The following is a 22,361-nucleotide window of genomic DNA, read 5'->3' as shown; positions in this document are numbered from 1 at the left end:
TACAAATAAAACAAGTTCTGTGTCCAGGGTTTCTCAAACACACTCTTGACATTTCAGATCACATCACTCTCCATTTGAGGGAGGGGTCCCGGGCAATGGATGGTGTTTCACAGCAGCCATGGCCTCTATCCAGTGGCACTCCAGCCCCCCAACATCACTTCCCAGTCATGAAAATGTCTCCAAATGTTCCCAGGAGTTCGCTGGGGGTAGGGTCTCCAGGTAAATATTGGAGGAGACACATTTATATTAAAACCATTATTCATTATTTATCTGAAATAAAGTGTGGGTGAGTCTCCTATATTTTTATTTGCTAAATCTAGCAGTCCTCCTGAGAGACAACAGCACCCTCGTCTCCTCCATCTCCCACCCTATTTGAGAACCACTGCTCTAATTCACAAAGAGCAATGGAGAAAGAGTACAGTGATGGGAGGTGAAGAATGTTATGATCAGATTTGTGTTTTGAACAAAATAGAATAAAATATGTGCACTCTGCTCATAGCCAGAACTGTTGTCATTGAATTCGCATTGTACAGATGATACACAGACCTAATTCAATGTGTGGCTCTGCTTTTGAACAAGCAACTGAAGATGGGAGCCCAGATCCTGCCATTCACATCCTTGGGGAGTGTGATATTGATTCACACTAAGTATAAATTTTGTTTTCATTGTGTTTCTGGCACTGAGATCCTAAAACTCTTGGATTTCTTAAGTGATCAGGGCGAAAAAACAAAAAAAAAAAAAAGTTTTTTGTGTTAAGTAAACGAAGTCACTTTTGGATCACACCTAAGGAAGTAGGCTAGTTGCCAAGTGACTAACCACGGGATTAAAGGGTTAGAACTATCAGTACTACAAACCCTGACCCTCCTGGAGGGAAGAGGAGCTGGAGATGGAAACAACTGCCCTGGCAAATGATTAAATCAATCATGCCTATGTAATGAAGCCTTTGTTTAAAAGAAAGAAAAAAAAAAAACCCAAAGAAGTGGGTTCAGAGGGTTTCTGGACTGGGGAACAGATGGTGAATCGGGGTTGGTGATACGCTGAGAGGGCATGGAGTCTCCTTACACTGTCCGCATACTGTGTCCTAAGCATCTCTTACATAGGGCAGTTCCCACTTTTTATCTTTTTATAATAAACCCATCACCAGTTGTTTCTGAGTTCTGCGAGCCACTCTAACAAATTCGTTAAACCAAAGAAGGGATTCATTGGACCCTCAAATATATAGCCGGTCCTTCCAGACTTGCAACTTGTGTCTGAAGTCGGGGATCCAAGGGGCAGATGTATAGGACTGAGCCATCACATGTGGGATCTGAGGATTTCTCATAGTAGATTGGGTCAACATTGAGTTGAATTGTAGGACCTCCACCTAGTTGTCAGTGCATTTCTTGGAGCTGAGACAACCCTCCCCAACACACACACATTGCAGTTCATACTAGAATCATTTTAGGGATAACGTCTTAACTGTCAAAGCTAGAGAAATAAAGGAAATGGGTAGTCTCAACTACCCAACTCTACTTTTTTCCTACAGAATCTAAATAATATTCATCTTTTCTTCATTATGTTTCCTTTGAGAGCTTGATTTGATTAGCCAATAACAATATGGTAGGAAAAATTAATGAGAAAAACTTTCCCTTGCTCCTCAGTCTCACTCAGGATTTGCCTAGAAAGAGGGGCAAACTTATGTTCTGGGAGCTGAGACTAAAAGTTCCCAACTCAGAAAGTCTAAATCAAAAATCACCAGAATAAGAGGCATTATTTTAATACATCCTCCAGGTGTCAGTTAATTTGTAAAAAGAATTCAAAAAGACTTAAGAGTCACAGATGATGCAATTTATTCTCCTTTCCTTGTTGGAGAAAATGGAAACATTTTTCCATCTCTGAGTTTCTGGACTTAGGAGCTGGGTTCCACGTCTCATACACTCAGGTCTCAGCGGTAGAACAGGAGCACAGCTGCCTCAGTGATCTCCTGGCTGGAGCTATAACCACGGTGAGTTCCGTATCCATCCCAGTCAAAGGAGGAGAAATCCCCACACTGCACAGGATTGCCCTCTGGGAAGAATCCTCCTCCACCGATGCAGTGCTGGGGGGCAGAGAGCAGACACAGTGAGGGGTTGGCTGTGGACACATGGAGATCTTAATCTTTAAATTCCCTGGAATCTTTGGTCCTCCTCCTTCTTGGCCTTGACCACTCCCCTGCCAAAAAGCCTCCCTCCAGTGGACTCTGAAATCATGTTCTCGCCTGAATTCCTTTCCACCTTCCTTCACATTTATTCTCAGGCCTTTTAGCTCACCCATTTCCCTCAACTGATTCCCCCAAATGCTATTCCCCAGAGTTCTGTCCACACCACAGTCTCCTGATGACTTTTGCTAGTATCAGCATAATCATACATTGTCAGGAAACTCCTAAATCTCAGAAGTCAGGTCCATGTTTTCTGTGCTTGAAACCCCATATGCAACTGCCACCGCATGTCTCCATCTACATATCTCTAGATCTAAAACTCCAGCTGAGCAAAACAAAGCTAATTCTCTCTCTTATTGTCCTTGAACACCCTGGCTCAGGTCCTCAGCATTTCACATCTGCAACTTTACACCTGCCTCATTACCTCCCTGCCCCTAATTTCCCTGCTCTTGGATCCATGTCCTCCGCCTGGCTATACATTATAGAAACATCAAAGCTGATCAGGTCACTCCTCTGTTCAAAATCCTCTGATGAGTCACATCTTCTATAACATGAAATCTACATCCTGGACAGAATGGAAATGTCCCTGCTTACCCTGCTTCCTGTAGGTATTTCCAGCTTCGGCTCCTGCTTCTACCTAAATGCACAAGATGCTCCAAAAGCAAACAAAAGTTCAAGGGCCCTTCAACACCCCCATGGTCTTTCAAACACCAATGATTCTGACAATGTTTGCTAGACAGGCATCTTTCTGCCCTTGTTACTTGTTGAACTCTACACACAGCTTTTGAGATTCAACAAAAATGTCACCAACTTGGAGAATCAGCTATGTGCCATCATTAGAGGTAGAAGCTCCTATATTTTGTTCCCCAGGCCCCTTGTTTATGTTGCTATCACAGGTGATACCACATTGCAATCATGCACTTATGTCTCCATCTCATTCAGTCTGATTTCCTTAAAATGACTGTCAGCTTTGCATATCTAATATCAAGCACTTTGTGGGTGCTCTATCATGTATTTTTATGGAAACAGGCTGCAAGGGTACATGCAAATGAGCACTAATGAACATGATAAGGCTCCATGGAAGCCAACATAGGGGGCAATGCAACCCACTCCACTCCCAAGGCCCACACATGCATTATCCTCAGAATCATAACCTAAGGGCTCTTTCATGAGGACACAGCTGTCTCACTTTGACTGACAAATGGGCAACATATTTGAGGGGGAAATGAAGACATCCTTCAGGATCACACGTCTTGGACTGACAGGCGTGAAAGGAAAAGGGCCTAAGTGAATGTTCTCCCCACTATATTTCTGACACCCTCTTCTTCTTGCCCCTCCAGTCACAAAATACCCATCAAAGACAGTCTCCAGTCAACACACCTACGGTGCTCTCTTCTACAAGACTGGAAAATCGACAAAAACCTAAAGCTTCTAGAATTTACTAAGAATATTTGAGAATGTCTTTGTGACCTCAACAAGCAGAAATACTTCTTAAACACAACATAAAAATGCTAATCATATATGAGAATATACATAAATTGAACTTCAATACAGTAAATTATGTCCAGTGGTCAAAAGGTATAAACTTTCAGTTCTTTTTTCTTGTCCATGCCACGCATGTTACAGATCTCAGTTCCCCAACTAGGGATCCAGTTGGGCCCCCTACAGTGGGAAATTGATCATCAAAGCATCAGGAATATAAATATGAAGAAGCAGGCAGCGGATCAGCTCCACGGTGGACTCTTGGCTCCAGGGTGGCCAGTGGCAGTGGTGAAGGAGAGTGCCCTCTGCTCCTGGGAGTCCTCCAACATCAGCTCCAGCCTTCTCTGGACCCACTTCCCAACCACTTCAGCAGGGCCTTTGCCTCAACCCCCAGACACAGACTGACCGACACCTGATGGCCCGTGAAGGTTTAAACGTTCACTGTGGAGTAGCAGTGGGACAGCCAGGGCACTGAGCATGTCATCCAGCTACGCTGAGCAGCTAAAGGGCATGTCCCTGTTAATTAGGCCCTGAAAAACGTGGTCCACTGGAGGAGGGAATGGCAAACCACTTCAGTATTCTTGCCTTGAGAACACCATGAGCAGTATGAAAAGGCAAAAAGACATAACCTGAAAGCTGAACCCCCCAGGACAGTAGCCAGCCAATATACTATTGGGGAAGACAGAAAAATAGCTCCAAAAAGAATGAAGAGCCTGAGCCAAAGCGGAAATGACACCCAGTTGTGGTTGTATCTGGTGGTGAAAGCAAAATTCAATGCTGTAAAGAATAATATTGGATAGGAAGCTGAAATGTTAGGTCCATGTGGTCAAACAGGAGATAACAAGAGTGAACGTGGACATTTTAGGAATCAGTGAACTAAAATGGACAGGAATAGGAGAATTTAATTTAGATGACCATTATATCTACTACTGTGGGTAAGAATCCCTTAGAAGAAATGGAGTAGACCTCAGAGTAAACAAAAGAGTCTGAAATGCAGTACTTAGGTGCAATCTCAAAAATGACAGAATGATCTCATTTTGTTTCCAAAGCAAATCATTCAGCATCATGGCAATCCAAGTCTATCTCCCAACCACTAATGCCAAAGAAGCTGAAGTTGAATGATTCTATGAAGACCTACAAGACTTCCTAAAACCAAAACCAAAAAAAGATGTCTTTTTCATCATGGGGACTGAAATGCAAATGTAGCAAGTCAAGAGATATCTGCAATAATAGGCAAGTTTGGCTTTGGAGTACAAAATGAAGCAGGACAAAGGCTAACAGTTTTGCCAAGTGAGCACACTCATCATAGCAAACACTCTTCCAACAACACAAGAGACAACTCTGCACGTGGACATCAACCAATGGTCAGTACCAAAATCAGATTGATTATATTCTTTGCAGCCTAAAGTGGAGAAGCTCTATACAGTCAGCAAAAACAAGACCTGGAGCTGACCATGATCAGATCATAAGCTCCTTATTGCAAAATTCAGGCTCAAATTGAAGAAGTAGGAAAAACCACTAGGCCACTCAGGTATGACCAAAATCAAATCCTTTATGCTTACACAGCGAAAGTGATGAATAAATTCAAGGCATTAGATCTGATAGAGTGCCTGAAGAACGATGGATGAGGTTTGTAACATTTACCAGAAGTGGTGACCAAAACCATCCCGAAGAAAAAGAAATGCAAAGGCAAAATGGTTGTCTGAGGAGCCCTTACAAATAGCTGAGAAAAGAAGAGAAGCAAAAGGCAAAGGAGAAAAGGAAAGATATGCCCATTTGAATGCAGAGTTCCAAAGAATAGCAAGGAGAGAAAAGAAAGCCTTTAGGGCCTTAGGAAGCATTACTATAAACAAAGTTGGAGGTGATGGAATTCCTGCTGACCTATTTCATATCCTAAAAGATGATGCTGTTAAAGTTCTGCACTCATTATGCCAGCAAATTTGTAAAATTCAGCAGTGGCCACAGAACTGAAAAGTTCAGTTTTCATTCTAATCCCAAAGAAAGGCAGTGCCAAAGAATGTTCAAATTACCATACAATTAAATTCATTTCACATGTCAGCAAGATTATGCTCAAAATCCTTCAAGTTAGGCTTCAGCATTATGTGAACTGAGAACTTCCAGAGATGTACAAGGTGGATTTAGAGAAGGCAGAGGAACCAGAGATAAAATTGCCAATATACGCTGGATCATAGAAAGCAAGGCAATTTCAAAAAAAAAAAAATCTATGTTGCTTCATTGACTATGCTAAAGCCTTTGACTCTGTGGATCACAACAAACTGTGAAATATTCTTAATGAAATGGGAATACCAGACCACCCTACCTGCCTCCTGAGAAACCTGTATGCCGGACAAAAAGCCACAGTTAGAACTGGACATGAAACAATGGACTGGTTCAAAATTGGGAAAGGAGTATGTCAAGGCTGTATATTGTCACACTGCTTATTTAAGTTATATGCAGAGTACATCATGCAAAATGCAAGGCTGGATGAAGCACAAGCTGGAATCAGTATTGCCAGAAGAAATGTCAACAACCTCAGATATACAGATGATACGACTTTAATGGCAGAAAGTGAAGAGGAACTAAAGAACCTCTTGATGAAGGTGAAAGAGGAGAGTGGAAAAACTGGCTTAAAACTCAACATTCAGAAAACAAAGATCATGGCATCTGATCCTACCACTTGATGGCAAATAGATGGGGAAAATGTAGAAACAGTGTCATATTTCATTTTCTTGGGCTCCAAAATCATTGCAGATGGTGACTGCAGCCACAAAATTAAAAGACGCTTGCTCCTTGGAAGAAAACCTATGACAAACTTAGACAGTGCGTTAAAAAGCAGAGGATCACTTTGCTGACAAAGGTCCCTATAGTCAAAGCTGTGGTTTTTCCAGTAGTCATTTATGGATGCGAGAGTTGTACTATAAAGAAGGCTGGGAAGCAAAGAATTGATGCTTTTGAACTGTGATGCTGGAGAAGACTTTTGCGAGTCCCTTGAACAGTAAGGAGATCAAAGCACTCAATCCTAAAGGAAATCAACCCTGAATTTTTATTGAAAGGACTGGTCCTGAAGCTGAAGCTCCAATACTTTGGCCACCTAATGCAAAGAGCTGACTCACTGGGAAGGATCCTGATGCTGGTAAAGATTGAGGGCAAGAGGAGAAGGGGTCAACAGAGGATGAGATGGTTGGATGGCATCACTGACTCAATGGACATGAGCTTCAGCAAACTCCAAGAGATAGTGAAGGACAGGGAAGGCTGGCGTGCTGCAGTTCACAGGGTCACAAAGAGAGGGACACGACTTAGCAACTGAACAACAACAAGAGTGGAATTCCAGAGTCCTAATCACTGGAAACATCAGTGATGTTCCAAACTTTTATGTATAAAATAAGTCCTGGGGATGTAATGTACAGTATAGTGACACTAGTCATAATACTATATTATACATTGAAAAGTTACTAAGAAAGTAGATGTTAAAACTTCTCATCACAAGAAAAAAGAATGGCAACTGTAAGTAGTGCTGGGTGTTGGCTAGACTTGTTACAGTGATCCTTTCATAATATATAAAAATATAGAATCACTACATTATATACCAGAGACTAATATAATGTTATATAGGTCAATTGAATGTCAATTAAAAAATAATAGCTACAGTTTAAAACTTATGTCCACAAAATGCCAGAAAAGAGTAAAAATGCAAGCCACATCAAACACCCCAGACAGGCACACATGCACACGCACACACACACACACATGCACACACATGCACACACATGCATACACACGTGCACACACATACACACACACACACATGCACACACACACAAGCCAGGGACCGTCCCCAAACTCACGTGCTCGGTGTTGCAGCCGGTGACCCTCATCCCAGCACACAGGGCGTGAGCTGCTCTCTCATTGTTAAACACCCTGAACTGGACAAACCCTGCAACAAATTCTCCTGGAAAAGAAGAGGCAGAGAAAGCGCCAAGGATTCAAAGGACGAACTGGAAATATCTTCCCTTTGACCAGCCCAGGAATTCCCTAAATCAACAGGTCGGGTTACAGCCAATCTGTGGGCATAGAGCCCAGCACTTTTCGACCGTGGCTGCTACATCCTGGCCTTGAAAAAGGCAAGAAGAGACCCTCCCTCCATCTGGGGCAAGAAGACCAAGGCTCAGGCTCACAAAAGCCACTTGTCTGTCTAAGGCTCATAGGAGAAATGGGAGTCCACTGAGAGATCAGCAAGAAGACCCCCAGAGGTTCAGCAGGAATAAGCAATGATCAGAAGTAGCCGTCGGTTTCTGCTGGCACACTGCTCATCCAATTACCGTGACTTTAAAGTAAAATGACTTATTTTCCCACCAAAGGCAAGTTCTGTGGCTTTATCATGCTAAAAAAAGGTCTTCTTACAATAAGAGCTATCCATCATAACAAAAGCAAATTTTTCTCACTACTTTGCAAGTTGTTCTCACCTGTGCACATTAATTAGCTTTTAACTATTATAAGATTCTTACAGTGACTCAGGAGACTCAAACCAGGGCTCTGTGACATCCTAGAGGGGTAGAATGGGGTGACAGGTTCAAGGGGGAGGGGACATATGTATACCCATGGTTGATTCATGTTGATGTATGGCAGAAACCAACACAATATGGTATTGGTTTAAAATAAATAAATAAACTAAGGTGAAAGTAAATCAAAAATAAATAAACTAAGGGGGGAAAAGAATCAAACAGGGTTATTAGCTAAGAAGCCTGAGCTTATAGTTTTTTCATGATGGTGATAAATATTTTTGTGACATAACAAAAATCCATGTCACATTCCTAGGAAACAGCTTGGCATATTGTACACATTTAATAAATGCTAACAATCATTAACTTCTCTTATTTACACTTTCCCCAAGAGTGCAGAGAAGGGTTGACGACTAGGCTTTGGAAGCAGATACTCACGCTGACCATTTGGTGAGTAATAAGATGCAGTTTTCTCAGCATTACCAAAGTCATAGTCAACAGGAATGGCTGGGCCATTGTCGCTCCAGCAATTCCCTGCTCCGTACTTCACTGGGTATTTCTGCAGGGACCAAAATACAGATTGTGGCAGACAATAGAAATACTGCCATTCTGGGCAGTAGAGGATTTAATACCCTCATGCGACATTATTCAGGAAACAGTATGAATAATGCTGATGTATTTTCCCCCATACCACCCATAGCTAGGACCCTAACCAGCCTCAAGACCCCTATCCTTTTCACTATCTAGCCATCCCCAATCCTCTCCCCTAGGCTTCCTCCCCTTCTGGCTCATAGTTCCTCTGAAAGAGGCAGCGCACTAGTTCACAGTGACCCAGAGGTAGTAGAAAGCCAAGCAGAGGCACTTAGTGATACGGACAGAGCAGACTTACTCCCCATCCCAAACACTTGACTCTCTGTTCACCAAAGGTAGTGTCCCCAACTCCCAGTCGACAGCCCCATGTACCTGGTAGAGTCCAAACAGATTATGTCCCAGTCTCTGGAAGAAGCCAGTGTCGGTGTGGTACCTCAGCAGGGAACTGTTCCTCCAGTGCTGCAGAGGGGACTTGTTGGGCACGTGCCAGATGCCCAGGTCCTGGGCCTGGATGTCGTAGTAGCCAGGGTTCTGCAGAGGGACACACACTCAGCCTCACCGGCCAAAGACCCAGAGGAGCAGCCTTAGGTTGAACTGAGAGCTCTGGGCTCCAAGGGGCCAGGTGGCAATAGCGCTCTGACCCCTCCCCCTCCAGCAGATGATGAGACCCCACCAACCAAACAGCCTTGGAGGAGATGTTGTGGTTCAAGACATGGACTTCTGTCTTTCTTCTTCTCCAGTCCTTCCTCCATGTCCCCATCTCCCACTCTCCCTTCCACATGCCCTGCTCCAGCCACACTCAGCTCCCACCCTTTCCCACCTGGGTGCTCAGTACCTTGTAGTCATCACTGGTGGCCGCCTCTGCAGACCCAAACGTGTTGTAATTGGCCCAGTTGCCGTCCCCCTCTGGGTAGTCAGCCCTGTTGCCCTGCTGACTGGACCAGCGATCACCCACAGTGCATTTTCCATGCATGTTGTTCTCATGCACACTGGCCACCAGGGTCCAGCCACCACCCCCGGAGGTCATGTCACAAAAGGTCTGGTAGATGACACCATTTTCAGTGCGGAGGTAATACAGGCCATCTGCAGAGGGAACCAACCCAGAGACACCTTGTCTTAGAGCAGGGAGTCCTTGTCAGGCCCCATTACCAAAAAGAACTTGGGAAGTCAGAAACATATCCTGAAGGCTCTCACACATACCTACTTATTGGAGGACAATTCTCTGTGAGTCACCTAAGAGCAGGGACACTGACTGCCTTTGTTCCATGCTACCTTTTCAAACACGTTGTAGAGCAAACATCCTAGGAGACAGAGATGGTATCTCCCTCCTTCTGACCACTCGAGGCCAGAAATCAGTGCTCAACCACATTTCAAGTCTAGATCAGGATGTGGCCTCTGCAACTCAGCGCAAAGGGCGGGCATTGCGCTACTCATTTAATGAGGTTCAGATTTCATAAGTGCAGAGTTCCTGTGAAACAAGAGAGGAGTAAACTAATCTACAAAAGGCTTGTAGTTTCTTTACCAGCCCAATTTGTCATCTGCTTGGAAAATAAAATACATGCGCAAATGTCCCCTGGCCCTCTTAACATTAACCTGTTCAGATGGGAATCAATAAAAAGCACAATAAAAAGTGGATGCTTTGCCTACTGCTAGGGTTGTGAGTAACAAACTTCTGTGTCTCAGCCTCAGGAGGCTCAGGTTTTCTGCCTCTATCCATAAAGTTGTAGCAGGTTAACACTTTAACTAATAAGGAGTAGAAAATCTTCATTGTAGCTCTGGCCACCACCGTAAGAGCCACCAGGAACATCACATTCTTGTATTCTGAAGATCATGTCTCCTACAACTAGATAAGAATGAAAAGCTTCAAAATTTCCACTGGAAATCTCCTTGGCTGGAAGCTGGGAGTCAGAACAGCAGACACTAGTGGACACACTCCTCTTGCTCTCCATGACTGGGATCTGTTTAACTGAAAAGTGGCTGAAAGGAGAAGACGCTGGGTCAGTTGATTACTTACCACCTGCTCTGCTGCAACTTGTTTTGATTTCCTTGCAGCTTCTAGGCAGGAAAGACAGGTAAGGGATGCAGGTTTCCTCCTCCCAGACCTTCTTAACAGAAGGAGTCGCTGCTAAACAATGTGTGGATAATTCTCATTAACAGTCTGGTACCACTCACACCAGCCATCCTGATCATCAGCTCCCAGGCCTGGCCCACTTCACAGGTTCTTCATTGGGCTGTGAAGCCCCAGAAGTAAAGATCCTCTCTGCTAAAAATAGCTGACCACCATCTAGTACAGGCTTGACATTTGCATTCTTCTGTTCAACTAATTAAAAATGAAAACTATCATAATGCCTACTAGGAGGAAGGGAATTGTGAGGATGAGGACTAGGGAAGGATGTCCCCTGGACACAGCCCTGACCACCCAGCTCCCTCCAGGAACCCCAAAGCCAAGGCCATAGGAGCAGGAGCAGACAGAAGGGAGCACAGTCTTCACCAGGGCTCCTCTGAGCCCCCTCAACCACACAGAGGCATAGATCGGGGCCCCAGGACAGATCTTCACTTCAGATCGGACCTCAAGAGGGGCCAAAAATCAACACCCAAGTCACAGCTCATGTAGATGCAAAGTGTGGCTTGACTGCATCTCCATGACTCCCCCTCTGGGCCAGGACTTCAGCATCCAGCCCAGCTCCACTCCCTCTGCCCCACTGCACACCCGGGTGAGCTGATGAAACTGCTGCTCCTGACTTACCTGCACACCGCCCTCTAGTGGCCACAGTGAGGAACAGCAGGAGGAAGAATCTGGCCCCGGTACCCTAAGAAAACAGACGCACAAAGTCATTGGCAGATTCATCTTCTCTCCCTTGTATCCTGGTTCTTTGAACTTTCTGAGTTAGGAAACCTCAGATAGAAAGTGATGGGATTCTGGGCATTCTGGAACCTCCTGGAGTAGCCCCCAACCCATCCAACACTACAAACAGAGGCCATGGGCTCTGTTCTCTAAATCTCCCCATTCCTGAGACCGAGACCTGAGCTGGCATCATGGGTCCCCACACACTCGGATCTTGTCTCAGACTCAGAACAACTTCCTGAGAGCATGGAGAACTCCCTCCTTGCTTCCTCACAGATGCCAGGAGCTGAGAGTTCCCAGCCAGGTGGAGACTCAGAGCTCCTGCCTCTACAGGGCCCTGCAGTGGGTGAAGGGCTGAGCCTTTATGGAGGAAAAGGGCCATGCGGGCCCTACCCAGCCCTGCCAACTTCGGGCTACAGGCCCCTCCCTCCGGCGAGCTTCCGCTGTAGGGCCTCAGGCCCTGGCAATGAGAAGGAATGAGTGACTGGCTGGCGAGGTAGGAGGCAGCGCTCTTGGGCACACAGGGGACATTCACCATGAGCAGGGCGAGCCCTGCCGAGTCAGAGCACACAGTGTTCCTTCCGTAACAGACTCTCAGGATGGACGTTACAGTTCTTCCTCTTCTGTGTGCAGGTAAACAGGCCATGAGACCTGTTTGAGTCAAAAGATGTAAGCAGAAAGGGTCACTTTCAGGCTGAAGACTTTACCAGACAGGGCACAACTCTACATCATTCTTTTTCCTGCCTTAGAAAATAGCTTAAACGTGGGGCACTGATTTGGTGGTATGTTTATAGCTGATGAGACTTATCTTGGAGGTTAGAGGGATGGCGTTCTGTGTTCTGTTTTAGGGGAAATGTTAAATGTGTTGCCTCTGGTATCTCAGGAGCTGTGTGATGTACAGACTGCACTGGGGCTTTAAAGGAAGCCCTCAGAGAAAATGTCAGCACTGCGTGTCAGCTGTCTTGGTTCTGCATTACAAAGGGGAGGGTCTGGGAGAAAAGGTGGTCTGTTTTGCAAGTAGGAGTGAAAGGAATAACTGCTTCTGGGTCTTCAACAGGCAAATGGTGTAGGAAAACTGTCCTTGTTAAATCATCTTCTTTCAGGACACATACACACACAAGCACTGTATATACATTAATATATACATGTGTGTGTGTATCACTCCCAACATCTTTTTCTTCATCTCCCTCAGTCAAGAGCAAGTATTTACTTTTTGGTATCTCATGTGCGATATAGTAACTAGTGATAAAGACACAATCTAGCAGCTGAGGAAGTTGAGAAATATTGTTTCTACACTGTATATCAAACTTCTAAAATTCAACTAGTAAAATTGAGGGAATAAAGCAATGCCCTTTTAATTACATTTAGATTGAGTATGTTTCCAGACGCTTATTTGTGTGCTGACATCCTGAAATACAGAGCTTTTAAATCCCAAAATCCCAATATTTTGGGTATAATAAACTTATTTCATTATTTTTCAAAAATATGAAATTTGAATTTGTTCATCTTAATATATAACCAGAGGAACAATTTGCATTAAAATTTCCAATTGAATAAAACTATGCTCCTTTTAAAAAATGTCACCACACTCTTTGCTCACTTCAAACCCCATATTGGTTTTACCCTAGTAAGTACACTAGCATTTCAATCCTACAGAATATCACAGTGTACTAGAGTACTGAAACATTGTTTTATAGTTACAACATCCTTGTGGGAGACCCAGATTTTAGACCTAGTAATGGTCTATTCTAGCAACTTTTTAAAATTCTTACTCCTATACATCTGAGAACTCTTTTTTAATGTTACTTCAGACTTTAACTTTAATGTTATGGATTTATTGAGAAGTTCATTTCCTTGACAGCCTCAATATGGAAAATGTTAGCTTAGCAAACAAAGGACACAATCAACGTTTTCTTAAGAATTGCCATAAAAGACAAATAAATATTTGAAGTGCAATACAGTTAAATAGTACAAGCTTGTCTCAAAATTATAAAAGTACTTATGAGGAAGTAGTTGAGCTTGTCACCGAAAAGGGAAGTAAATATTTGTTCTCACAGAGCTCACTGACTCTAGAGTATGAATAATGTCACATTTTTTATCATGAGAGGGATTTGTACTAAATCAAAGTTTCACAAATTGCCTTCTGAAGATTGGGGCAGATCAATACAATTCTAGTGGATGACATACAACATAAAAAATATAAGAACAGAAATATGGATTTTCTATGGAACAAGATATATTCAAGCTAAAAAACTACATCTACTCTGTGATTACAGCCTTTCTATTTCGGTGTTGTTAAAGTACCTTTCATTTAAAATGGTATTGGTAACAGACGTTCTGTTTTTGCTTTTTAATCTTTAATGGGATTTTTGTTAATTTTGTAACTTTTTTGCATTCCCCATAGAAGCATATGAACTTCATGACAAGCTCTAAGTCAATGTTTCTGTGTTTAGCCTAGTCTAGGCCTGAGAAAACCTAAGTCCTCAACTCCGTGGGGCAAAATACTTGGTCAGAGGTAGCACTGGGCTTTCTCCCTAAAGGACTCAGCAGCAATCTGCAGGGACTTTATAAAACAAGCAAAGGATCCCAACATAGCAGGGAATTCTTCATCCCAAGAAGCTCATGAAATGAGGGAAAAATAAGGGAAAGCTCCTCCACCCTTTGGAAAGAGAATTCAGGGGCTGTTCTGGTTTGATGATTGAATCTCCCACCCTTTCGGGTTGTATGCCTATGGTAGAACTATGTCTCCTTTCAATTATGTCCATCTTTGCTTTATATATTTTAAAGGTATTCTATTAGTTGCATAAATGTTTATAATTGCTGTATCTTTTTGCTGTCCAGAACACTTATAAAGTTATAATATCCTTTGTCTCTTGCAACTACTTTTTTTTTTAAGTCTATTTTGTCTGATACTAGTATACCAACTCTGGTCTCTTTTAATATTTGCATGGAATATCTTTTTCTTTCACTTTTATTCACTTTCAATCTATTTGCATCTTCAGATCTCAAATGAGTCTCTTGGAGATTTCATAGAGTCAGAACAAGCCTTTTTCTAACTTTGGCTGTGCTGGGTCTTGGTTGCTGTGCACAGGCTTTCTCTAGTTGTAATGAGAGAGGGCTACTCAAGGGATGTGGTGCATGAGCTTCTTGTTGCGGTGGCTTCTCTGGTTTGCAACATGGGCCCTAGGCACAGGGTCTTCAGTAGTTGTGGTGAACAGGGTTACTTGCTCCATGGCACGTGGGATCTTCCCAGGCCACAGAAAAAACCATGTCGCCTGCATTGGTAGGCATATTAACCACTAGACAACCAGGGAAGTCCTGATCAAGATTTTTTAATCCATTCTGCCATCTCTGTTTTTATATTGGAGAATTTAATTCATTTTAGTTTTAAGTAATTACTGATAAGAGGGAATTTACTTCTGTCCTTTTGCTTTGTTTTCTCTATGTCTTATAGATTTTCCTTTCTCCATTGTTGTATGGCAGAAACCAATGCAACATAGTAAAGCAATTACCCTACAATTAAAAATATGTAAAAAATTTTCCTTCCTCATAGCCTGCCTTACTGGCTTCTTTTGTGTTTAGCTGATAATTTTTTGTAGTGAAACTTTTAAACACTTTTCTCATTTTCTTTTGTGTATATTCTATAGTAATTTATTTGTGCTTAACATGGAGGTTACATGTAACCTACTAAAATTACAACACCATATTTGAATTTTAACAGTTTAACTGCAATATCACACAAAAACTCTGTTTCCTTATAGCTCTAGTCCCACCTCTTTCTGTTGCTGATGTCAAAAAATTACATCTTTATATATTGTGTATCCAGAAATATAAACTAAGTGTTTTTAATGCATTAATCTCTTAGATTGTAGGGAAAATGTGTACTCATAGAGTTTGAATAATGTGCTTACTTGTATGTCTCTCCCTGCCATTCCCTTGACTTCACCCTCCATTCCACTGTACTCACAACTCAGTGAACATATCTTTGTTTTCTTTTAATCCATTTCAGAGTTTATCACAATTCATAGGAATTCTTCAGCAAAATTGTCCCCAAAATGCCTTTTTAATAAGTAAGTAAAACTGAACTGATGTGGACTTTTCAAAACTCTCAAGAATGTGATGTTGTTGTTCAGTCGCTAGGTCTGAACCCATGGACCTTTGCAACCCTATGGACTTCGCTATCCTTCACTATCTCTCAGAGTTAGAGCAAACTCAAGCCCATTGAGTCGATAATACCATCCAACCATCTCATTTTCTGTTGCCCCCTTCTCCTGCCTTCAATCTTTCTCACCATCAATATCATTTCCAACGAGTTGGTGCTTCGCATCACGTGGCCAAAGTATTGGAGCTTCAGCATCAGTCCTTCCAATGAATATTCAGGATTGATTTCCTTTAAGATTGACTGATTTGATCTCTTTGCAATCCTAGGGACTCTCAAGAGTCTTCTCCAGCACCACAGTTTGAAAGCATCAGTTCTTGGGGCTCAGCCTTTTGGGGAGACTTTCCTGGTGGCTCAGACAGTAAAGAATTTGCCTGCAATGCAGGAGACCCGGGTTTGATCCCTAGGTTGGAAAGATCCTCTGGAGAAGGGAATGGCAACCCACTCCAGTATTCTTGCCTGGAGAATTCCATGGACAAAGGAGCCTGGCAAGCTGGGGTGGCAGAGAGTCGGACATGACTGAGCGACTAACATGTTCACTTTTTTCAGCATTCTTTATGGTCCAACTCTCACATATGTACATGACTACTGGAAAAAAACATAGCTTTGACTATATAGACTTTTGACAGCTAAGTGATCTCTCTGCTTTTTAATATACTGTCTAGGTTTGTCATAGTTTTTCTTCCAAGGAGCAAGCATTATTTAATTTTATGACTGCAGTCACTATCAGCAGTGATTTTGGAACCCAAGAAAATAAAATCTGCCAATGTTTGCATTTCTTCCCTATCTATTTGCCATGAAGTGATGGGACCATATGCTATGATCTTAGTTTTTTTATTGTTGAGTTTTAAGCTAGGTTTTCACACTCCTCTTTACCTTCATCAAGAAGCTATTTAGAATCCAAGGACGACTGTCTACAAGATCTGCTGAGTCAGAGATCTCCATTGTGTTCTTGTGCACTGGCTTTTGGAACTCAAATAAAGGCCCTTTCATTTCGGGTGAAGTTCCTCTTGGTAGATTGGACCTAGGCTGGCGTTTGGGGAGAGATCAAGCCCTGAGCCTTTGGAGTGGGAGCATTGACTCCAAGACCACAGATAACCAGAGAACTAACCCTAGGGAGTATCAAGTAGTGAGAACTCACACAAAGGAAACCATTTGAAAACAAGGCCCAGCATCACCCAACCACCAGTAGCACCCTGTGCAGGATGCCTCATCTAAACAACAAACCAAACAAAAATACAAACCCAATCATCAGCAGACAGGATGACCACCTCGCTCAGCCTTGCCCATCAGAGAAAAAACAAACAAACAAACAAACAAAAAAAGCACAAATCTCACCCTATAGGAAGTTTACATAAACCACTGGACCAACCTTTGGAGGGCAGAAATCAAAAGGAAGAAATATTTTGACCTTGAAGACTGGGAAAAGGAGACCTCAAACACAATAAGTTAAAAAATAATTTTTTAGAAAAGGCAGAGAAATACTACACAAATGAAGGAACAAACTAGAAACACAGAAGTCCAAATGAAGAGGAAACAGGCAAACTACCTGAAAAAGAATTCAGAATAATGATAGTAAAGATGACCTAAAACCTTGAAAAAAAAATGGAGAAAATGCAAGAATCAATTCACAAAGACATAGGAGAATTAAAGAATAAGCCTACAGAGACAAACAGCACAATTACTGAAATTAAAAATACTCTAGAAAGAATCAACAGCAGAATATCTGAAGCAGAAGAACAAATCAGTGAGCTGGAAGATAAAATGGTGGAAATAACTTCTGAAGAGCAGAATTAAGTAAAAAGAATGAAAAGAACTGAGGACAGTCTCAGAGACCTCTGGGACAATATCAAATGTACCAATATTTGAATTATAGGGGTCCAGAGGAAGAGAAAAAGAAAGGGTATGAGAAAATTTTTGAAGAGATTATAGTTGAAAGTTTCCCCAACATGGAAAAAGAAATAGTCAATCAAATCCAAGAGGCACAAAGAGTCCCACACAGGATAAACCCAAGGACAAACATGCCAAGACACATACTAATCAAACTAAAAAAAAAAAACTAAACACAAAGAAAGAACATTAAAAGCACAAAGGGAGAAGCAACAAGCAACATACAAGGGAAACCCCACAGGCATAACAGTTAATCTTTCTGCAGAAACTCTGCAGGCCAGAAGGGAATGGCAGGATATATTTAAAGTATTGAAAGGGGAAATCTACAACCAAGATTACAGTACCCGGCAAGGATCTCATTCAAAATTGATGGAGAACTAAAAAATTTTCAGATAAGCATAGTTAATAAAATTCAGTACCACCAAACCAGCTTTACAACAAATGTTAAATGGACTTATGTAGTCAAGAAATAAAAGAGAAGAAAAAATATCTACAAAATCAACCCCAAACAATTAAGAAAATAGCAATAAGAACATATATATCAATAGTTACTTTAAATGTAAATGGATTAAATGCTCCAACCAAAAGACTCAGACTGGCTGAATGGATACAAAAGCAAGACCCATACATATGCTGTCTAAAAGAAACCCACTTCAGATCTCAAGACACATATAGATTGAAAGTGAGAGGATGGAAAAATATATTCCATGCAAATGGGAAGCAAAATAAAGCTGGAGTAGCAATCCTCATATCAGACAAAATAGACCTTAAAATAAAGAAGATTACAAGAGATAGGGGAGGACACCACATAATGATCAAGGGATCAATCCAAGAGGAAGACATAACAATTGTAAATATCTATGCACCCAACATAGGAGGACCTCAATACATAAGACAAACACTAACAGACATATAAGGAGAAACTGACAGTAACACAATAATACTAGGAGACGCTAACACCCCACTCACACCAATGGGTAGATCATCAAAACAGAAAATTAATAAGGAAACACAAATTTTAAATGATACATTAGATGAGATGGATCTCTTTGATATCTTCAGGACATTCCATCCAAATGCACAAGAATACACCTTCTTCTCAAGTGCGCATGGAACATTCTCCAGGATAGACCATAAATCAAACCTCAGTAAATTTAAGAAAATTGAAATTCTGTCAAGCATCTTCTCTGACAACAATGCTATGAGACTAGGTATCAATTACAAGGAAAAAACCTGTAAGAAACACAAACACATGGAGATTAAACAATACATTTCTAAATAACCAACAGGTTACTGAAGAAATCAAAAGGGAAATCAAAAATTTTCTAGAAACAAATGACAATGAAAACACGACAACTCAAAACCTATGGGACACAGCAAAAGCAGTTCTAAGATGGAAGTTAATAGCAATACAATCCTACCTCAAGAAACAAGAAAAACATCGACTAGACAACCTAACTTTACACCTAAAACAACTGGAAAAAGAACAAAATAACCCCAAAATTAGGAGAAGGAAAGAAGTCATAAAGATCCGAGCAGAAATAAATGAAAAAGAAATGAAAGAAATAATAGTAAATATTAATAAAACTAAAAGCTGGTTCTTTGAGAAGATAAACAAAATTGACAAACTTTTATCCACTCATCAAGAAAAAAAGAGAGAAGAATCAAATCAACAAATTAGAAATGAAAAAGGAGAGGTTACAACAGATTATGCAGAAATACAAAGGATTATAAGAGACTATTATGAACAACTATATGGCAATAAAATGGATAACCTGGAAGAAATTGACAGATTCTTAGGAAAGTTCAATCTTCCAAGACTGAACCAGGAAGTAGAAATTATGAACAACCCAATTACAAGCACTGAAATTGAAGCTGTGATCAAAAATCTCCCAAAAAACAAAAGCCCAAGACCAAATGGCTTCACAGAGAATTTTATCAAACATTTAGAGAAAAGCTAATGCCTATCCTTCTAAAACTCTTTCAAAAAATTGCAGAGGAAGGAACACTTCCAAACTCATTCGACAAGGCCACCATCAACCTGATACCAAAACCAGACAAAGACAACACAAAAAAAGAAAACTACAGGCAAATATCACCGATGAACATAGATGCAAAAATTCTCAATAAAATTTAGCAAATAGAATTCAGCAAAACATCAAAAAGCTCATACACCATTACCAAGTTGGGTTTATTTCAGGGATGCAAGAATTCTTCAATAAATGCAAATCAATCAATGTGATACATTATATTAACAAATTGAAGGACAAAAACCATATGATAACCTCAAAGGATGCAGAAGAAGCCTTTGACAAAAGTCAGCACTCATTTATGATTAAAACTCCTCAAAAAATTGGCATAGAAGGATCCTACCTCAATATAGTAAAGATCATATATGATAAGCCTACAGAAAACATTATTCTCAATGGTGAAAAACTGAAAGCATTCCCTCTAAGATCAGGAACAAGACAAGGGTGTCCACTTTCATCACCACTATTCAACATAGTTTTGGAAGTCCTAGCTACAGAAATCAGAGAAGAAAAAGAAATAAAAGGAATCCAGATTGGAAATGAAGAAGTAAAGCTCACACTGTTTGCAGATGACATGATACTGTACATAAAAACCCTAAAGATTGTATCAGAAAATTACTAGAGCTAATCACAGAATTTAGCAAAGTTACAGGATACAAAATCAATACACAGAAATAATTTGCATTTCTACACACTAACAAAGAAAAATTATAAAGAGAAATTAAGGAATCAATCCCTTTCACCATTGCAATAAAAAGAATTAAATATCTAGGAATAAACTTCCCTAAGGATATAAAACAACTGCACACAGAAAATTATAAGAAACTAATGAAAGAAATCAAAGATGACATAAACAGATGGAGAGATATTCCATGTTCCTGGGTAAGAAGAATCAATATTGTGAAAATGATATACTACCAAATGCAATCTACAGATTCAATACAATCCCTATCAAATTACCAATAGCATTTTCACAGAACAAAAAATTTCACAATTCATATGGAAAAACAAAAAACTCCTAATAGCCAAAGCAGTCTTGAGAAAGAAGAATGCAGCTGGAGGAATCATCCTTCCTGACTTCAGATTGTACTACAAAGCTACAGTCATCAAGACAGTATGGTAACTGGCACAAAAACAGAAATATAGACCAATCAAACAAGATAGAAAGCCCAGAAATAAACCCATGCACCTATGGGTACCTTATTTTTGACAAAGGCAGCAAGAATATTTAATGGGGCAAAGATAGTCTCTTCAATAAATGGTGCTTGGAAAACTGGACAGCTACATGTAAAAGAATGAAATTAAAACACCTCTTAACACCATACAAAAAGATAAACTCAAAATGGATTAAAGACCTAAATGTAAGACCAGAAACTGTAAAACTCTGGGAGGAAAACATAGGCAGAACACTCAATGACATAAATCGAAGCAAAATTCTCTATGACCCACCTCCTAGAGTAATGGAAATAAAAACAAAAGTAAACAAGTGGGACTTGATTAAACATAAAAGCTCTTGCACAGCAAAAGAAACTATAAGCAAGGTGAAAGACAACCCTCAGAATAGCACATGAAACAACTGACAAAGGATTAATTTCCAAAATATACAACTCAATACCAGAAAAACAAACAACCTAATCTAAAAGTGGGGGAAAGACTTAAACAGACATTTCTCCAAAGACATACAGATGGCTAACAAACACATGAAAAGATGCTCAATATCGCTCGTTATTAGAGAAATGCAAATCAAAACTACAATGAGATATCACCTCACACCTGTCAGAATGGCCATCATCAAAAAGTCTACAAACAGTAAATGCTGGAGAGGGTGTGGGGGAAAGGGAACGCTCTGGCACTGTTGGTGGGAATGTAAATTAATACAGCCACTATGGAAGACAGTATGGAGATTCTTAAAAAAAAAAAAAAAAACTAGAAATAAAACCACCATATGACCCAGCAATCCCACTCCTAGGAATATACCCTGAGGAAACCAAAATTGAAAAAGACACATGTATCCCATTGTTCATTGCAGCACTATTTACAATATCTAGAACATGGAAGCAACTTAGATGTCCATTGACAGATGAATGGATAAAGAGGCAGTGGTACATATACACAATGGAATATTACTTGGCCAAAAAAGGAATGCATTTGAGTCAGTTCTGATGAGGTGGATGAACCTGGAACCTACTATACAGAATGAAGTGAATCAGAAAGAAAAAGATAAATATCTTATTCCAACACATATATATAGAATCTAGAAAAATGGTACTGAAAAATTTATTTTCAGGGCAGCAATGGAGAAATAGACATACAGAACAGACTTATGGACATGGGGAGAGGGGAGAGAGGGTGAGATGTATGGAAAGTGTAACATGGAAACTTATATTACCATATGTAAAATAGATAGCCAAAAGGAATTTGCTGTATGTCTCAGGAAACTCAAACAGTGGCTCTGTATCAATCTAGAGGGGTGGGATGGGGCAGGAGATGTGAGGGAGGTTCAAAAGGGAGGGAATATATGTATACCTGTGGCTGATTCATGTTGAGGTTTGACAGAAAACAACAAAATTCTGTAAAGCAATTATCCTTCAATAAAAAAATAAAAAGAAAAGAAAAAAAAAAAGAAGCTATTTAGTTCCTCTTTGCTTTCTGCCAATAAAGGTGGTATCATCTGCATATCTGAGGTTAT

The 22,361-nt window shown here is 40.8% G+C and overlaps 1 protein-coding gene across 1 annotated transcript; it reads right to left on the bottom strand.

Annotated features, from left to right (window-relative positions):
- Window positions 1-1,805: 1,805 nt before the first annotated feature.
- Window positions 1,806-11,939, bottom strand: LOC122677718 (intelectin-1a-like). Its single transcript, XM_043877930.1, has 8 exons — window positions 11,772-11,939; window positions 11,495-11,558; window positions 10,763-10,873; window positions 9,584-9,831; window positions 9,121-9,279; window positions 8,596-8,716; window positions 7,504-7,607; window positions 1,806-2,077 (listed from the first exon to the last, which is right to left on the bottom strand). The coding sequence occupies exons 1-8, from the start codon at window positions 11,784-11,786 to the stop codon at window positions 1,925-1,927; spliced, it is 975 nt and encodes a 324-aa protein (XP_043733865.1). The 5' UTR covers window positions 11,787-11,939; the 3' UTR covers window positions 1,806-1,924.
- Window positions 11,940-22,361: the final 10,422 nt, after the last annotated feature.

The sequence above is a fragment of the Cervus elaphus genome, chromosome 20 (genome assembly GCF_910594005.1).
Source record: "Cervus elaphus chromosome 20, mCerEla1.1, whole genome shotgun sequence".
NCBI classification, from domain to species: domain Eukaryota; kingdom Metazoa; phylum Chordata; class Mammalia; order Artiodactyla; family Cervidae; genus Cervus; species Cervus elaphus.
The sequence above is the reverse complement of the archived record's forward strand: the minus strand, read 5'-3'. Positions and strand labels throughout refer to the sequence as shown.

What these genes read in the sequence shown, in the direction of transcription:
- LOC122677718 (XM_043877930.1), bottom strand. An exon ending in ATCTGTTTGGACTCTACCAG is followed by an intron (nt 8,717 to 9,120) that starts GTACATGGGGCT and finishes TGGTCCCTGCAG; the next exon opens with AAATACCCAGTGAAGTACGG. An exon ending in TTACTCACCAAATGGTCAGC is followed by an intron (nt 7,608 to 8,595) that starts GTGAGTATCTGC and finishes CTTCTTTTCCAG; the next exon opens with GAGAATTTGTTGCAGGGTTT.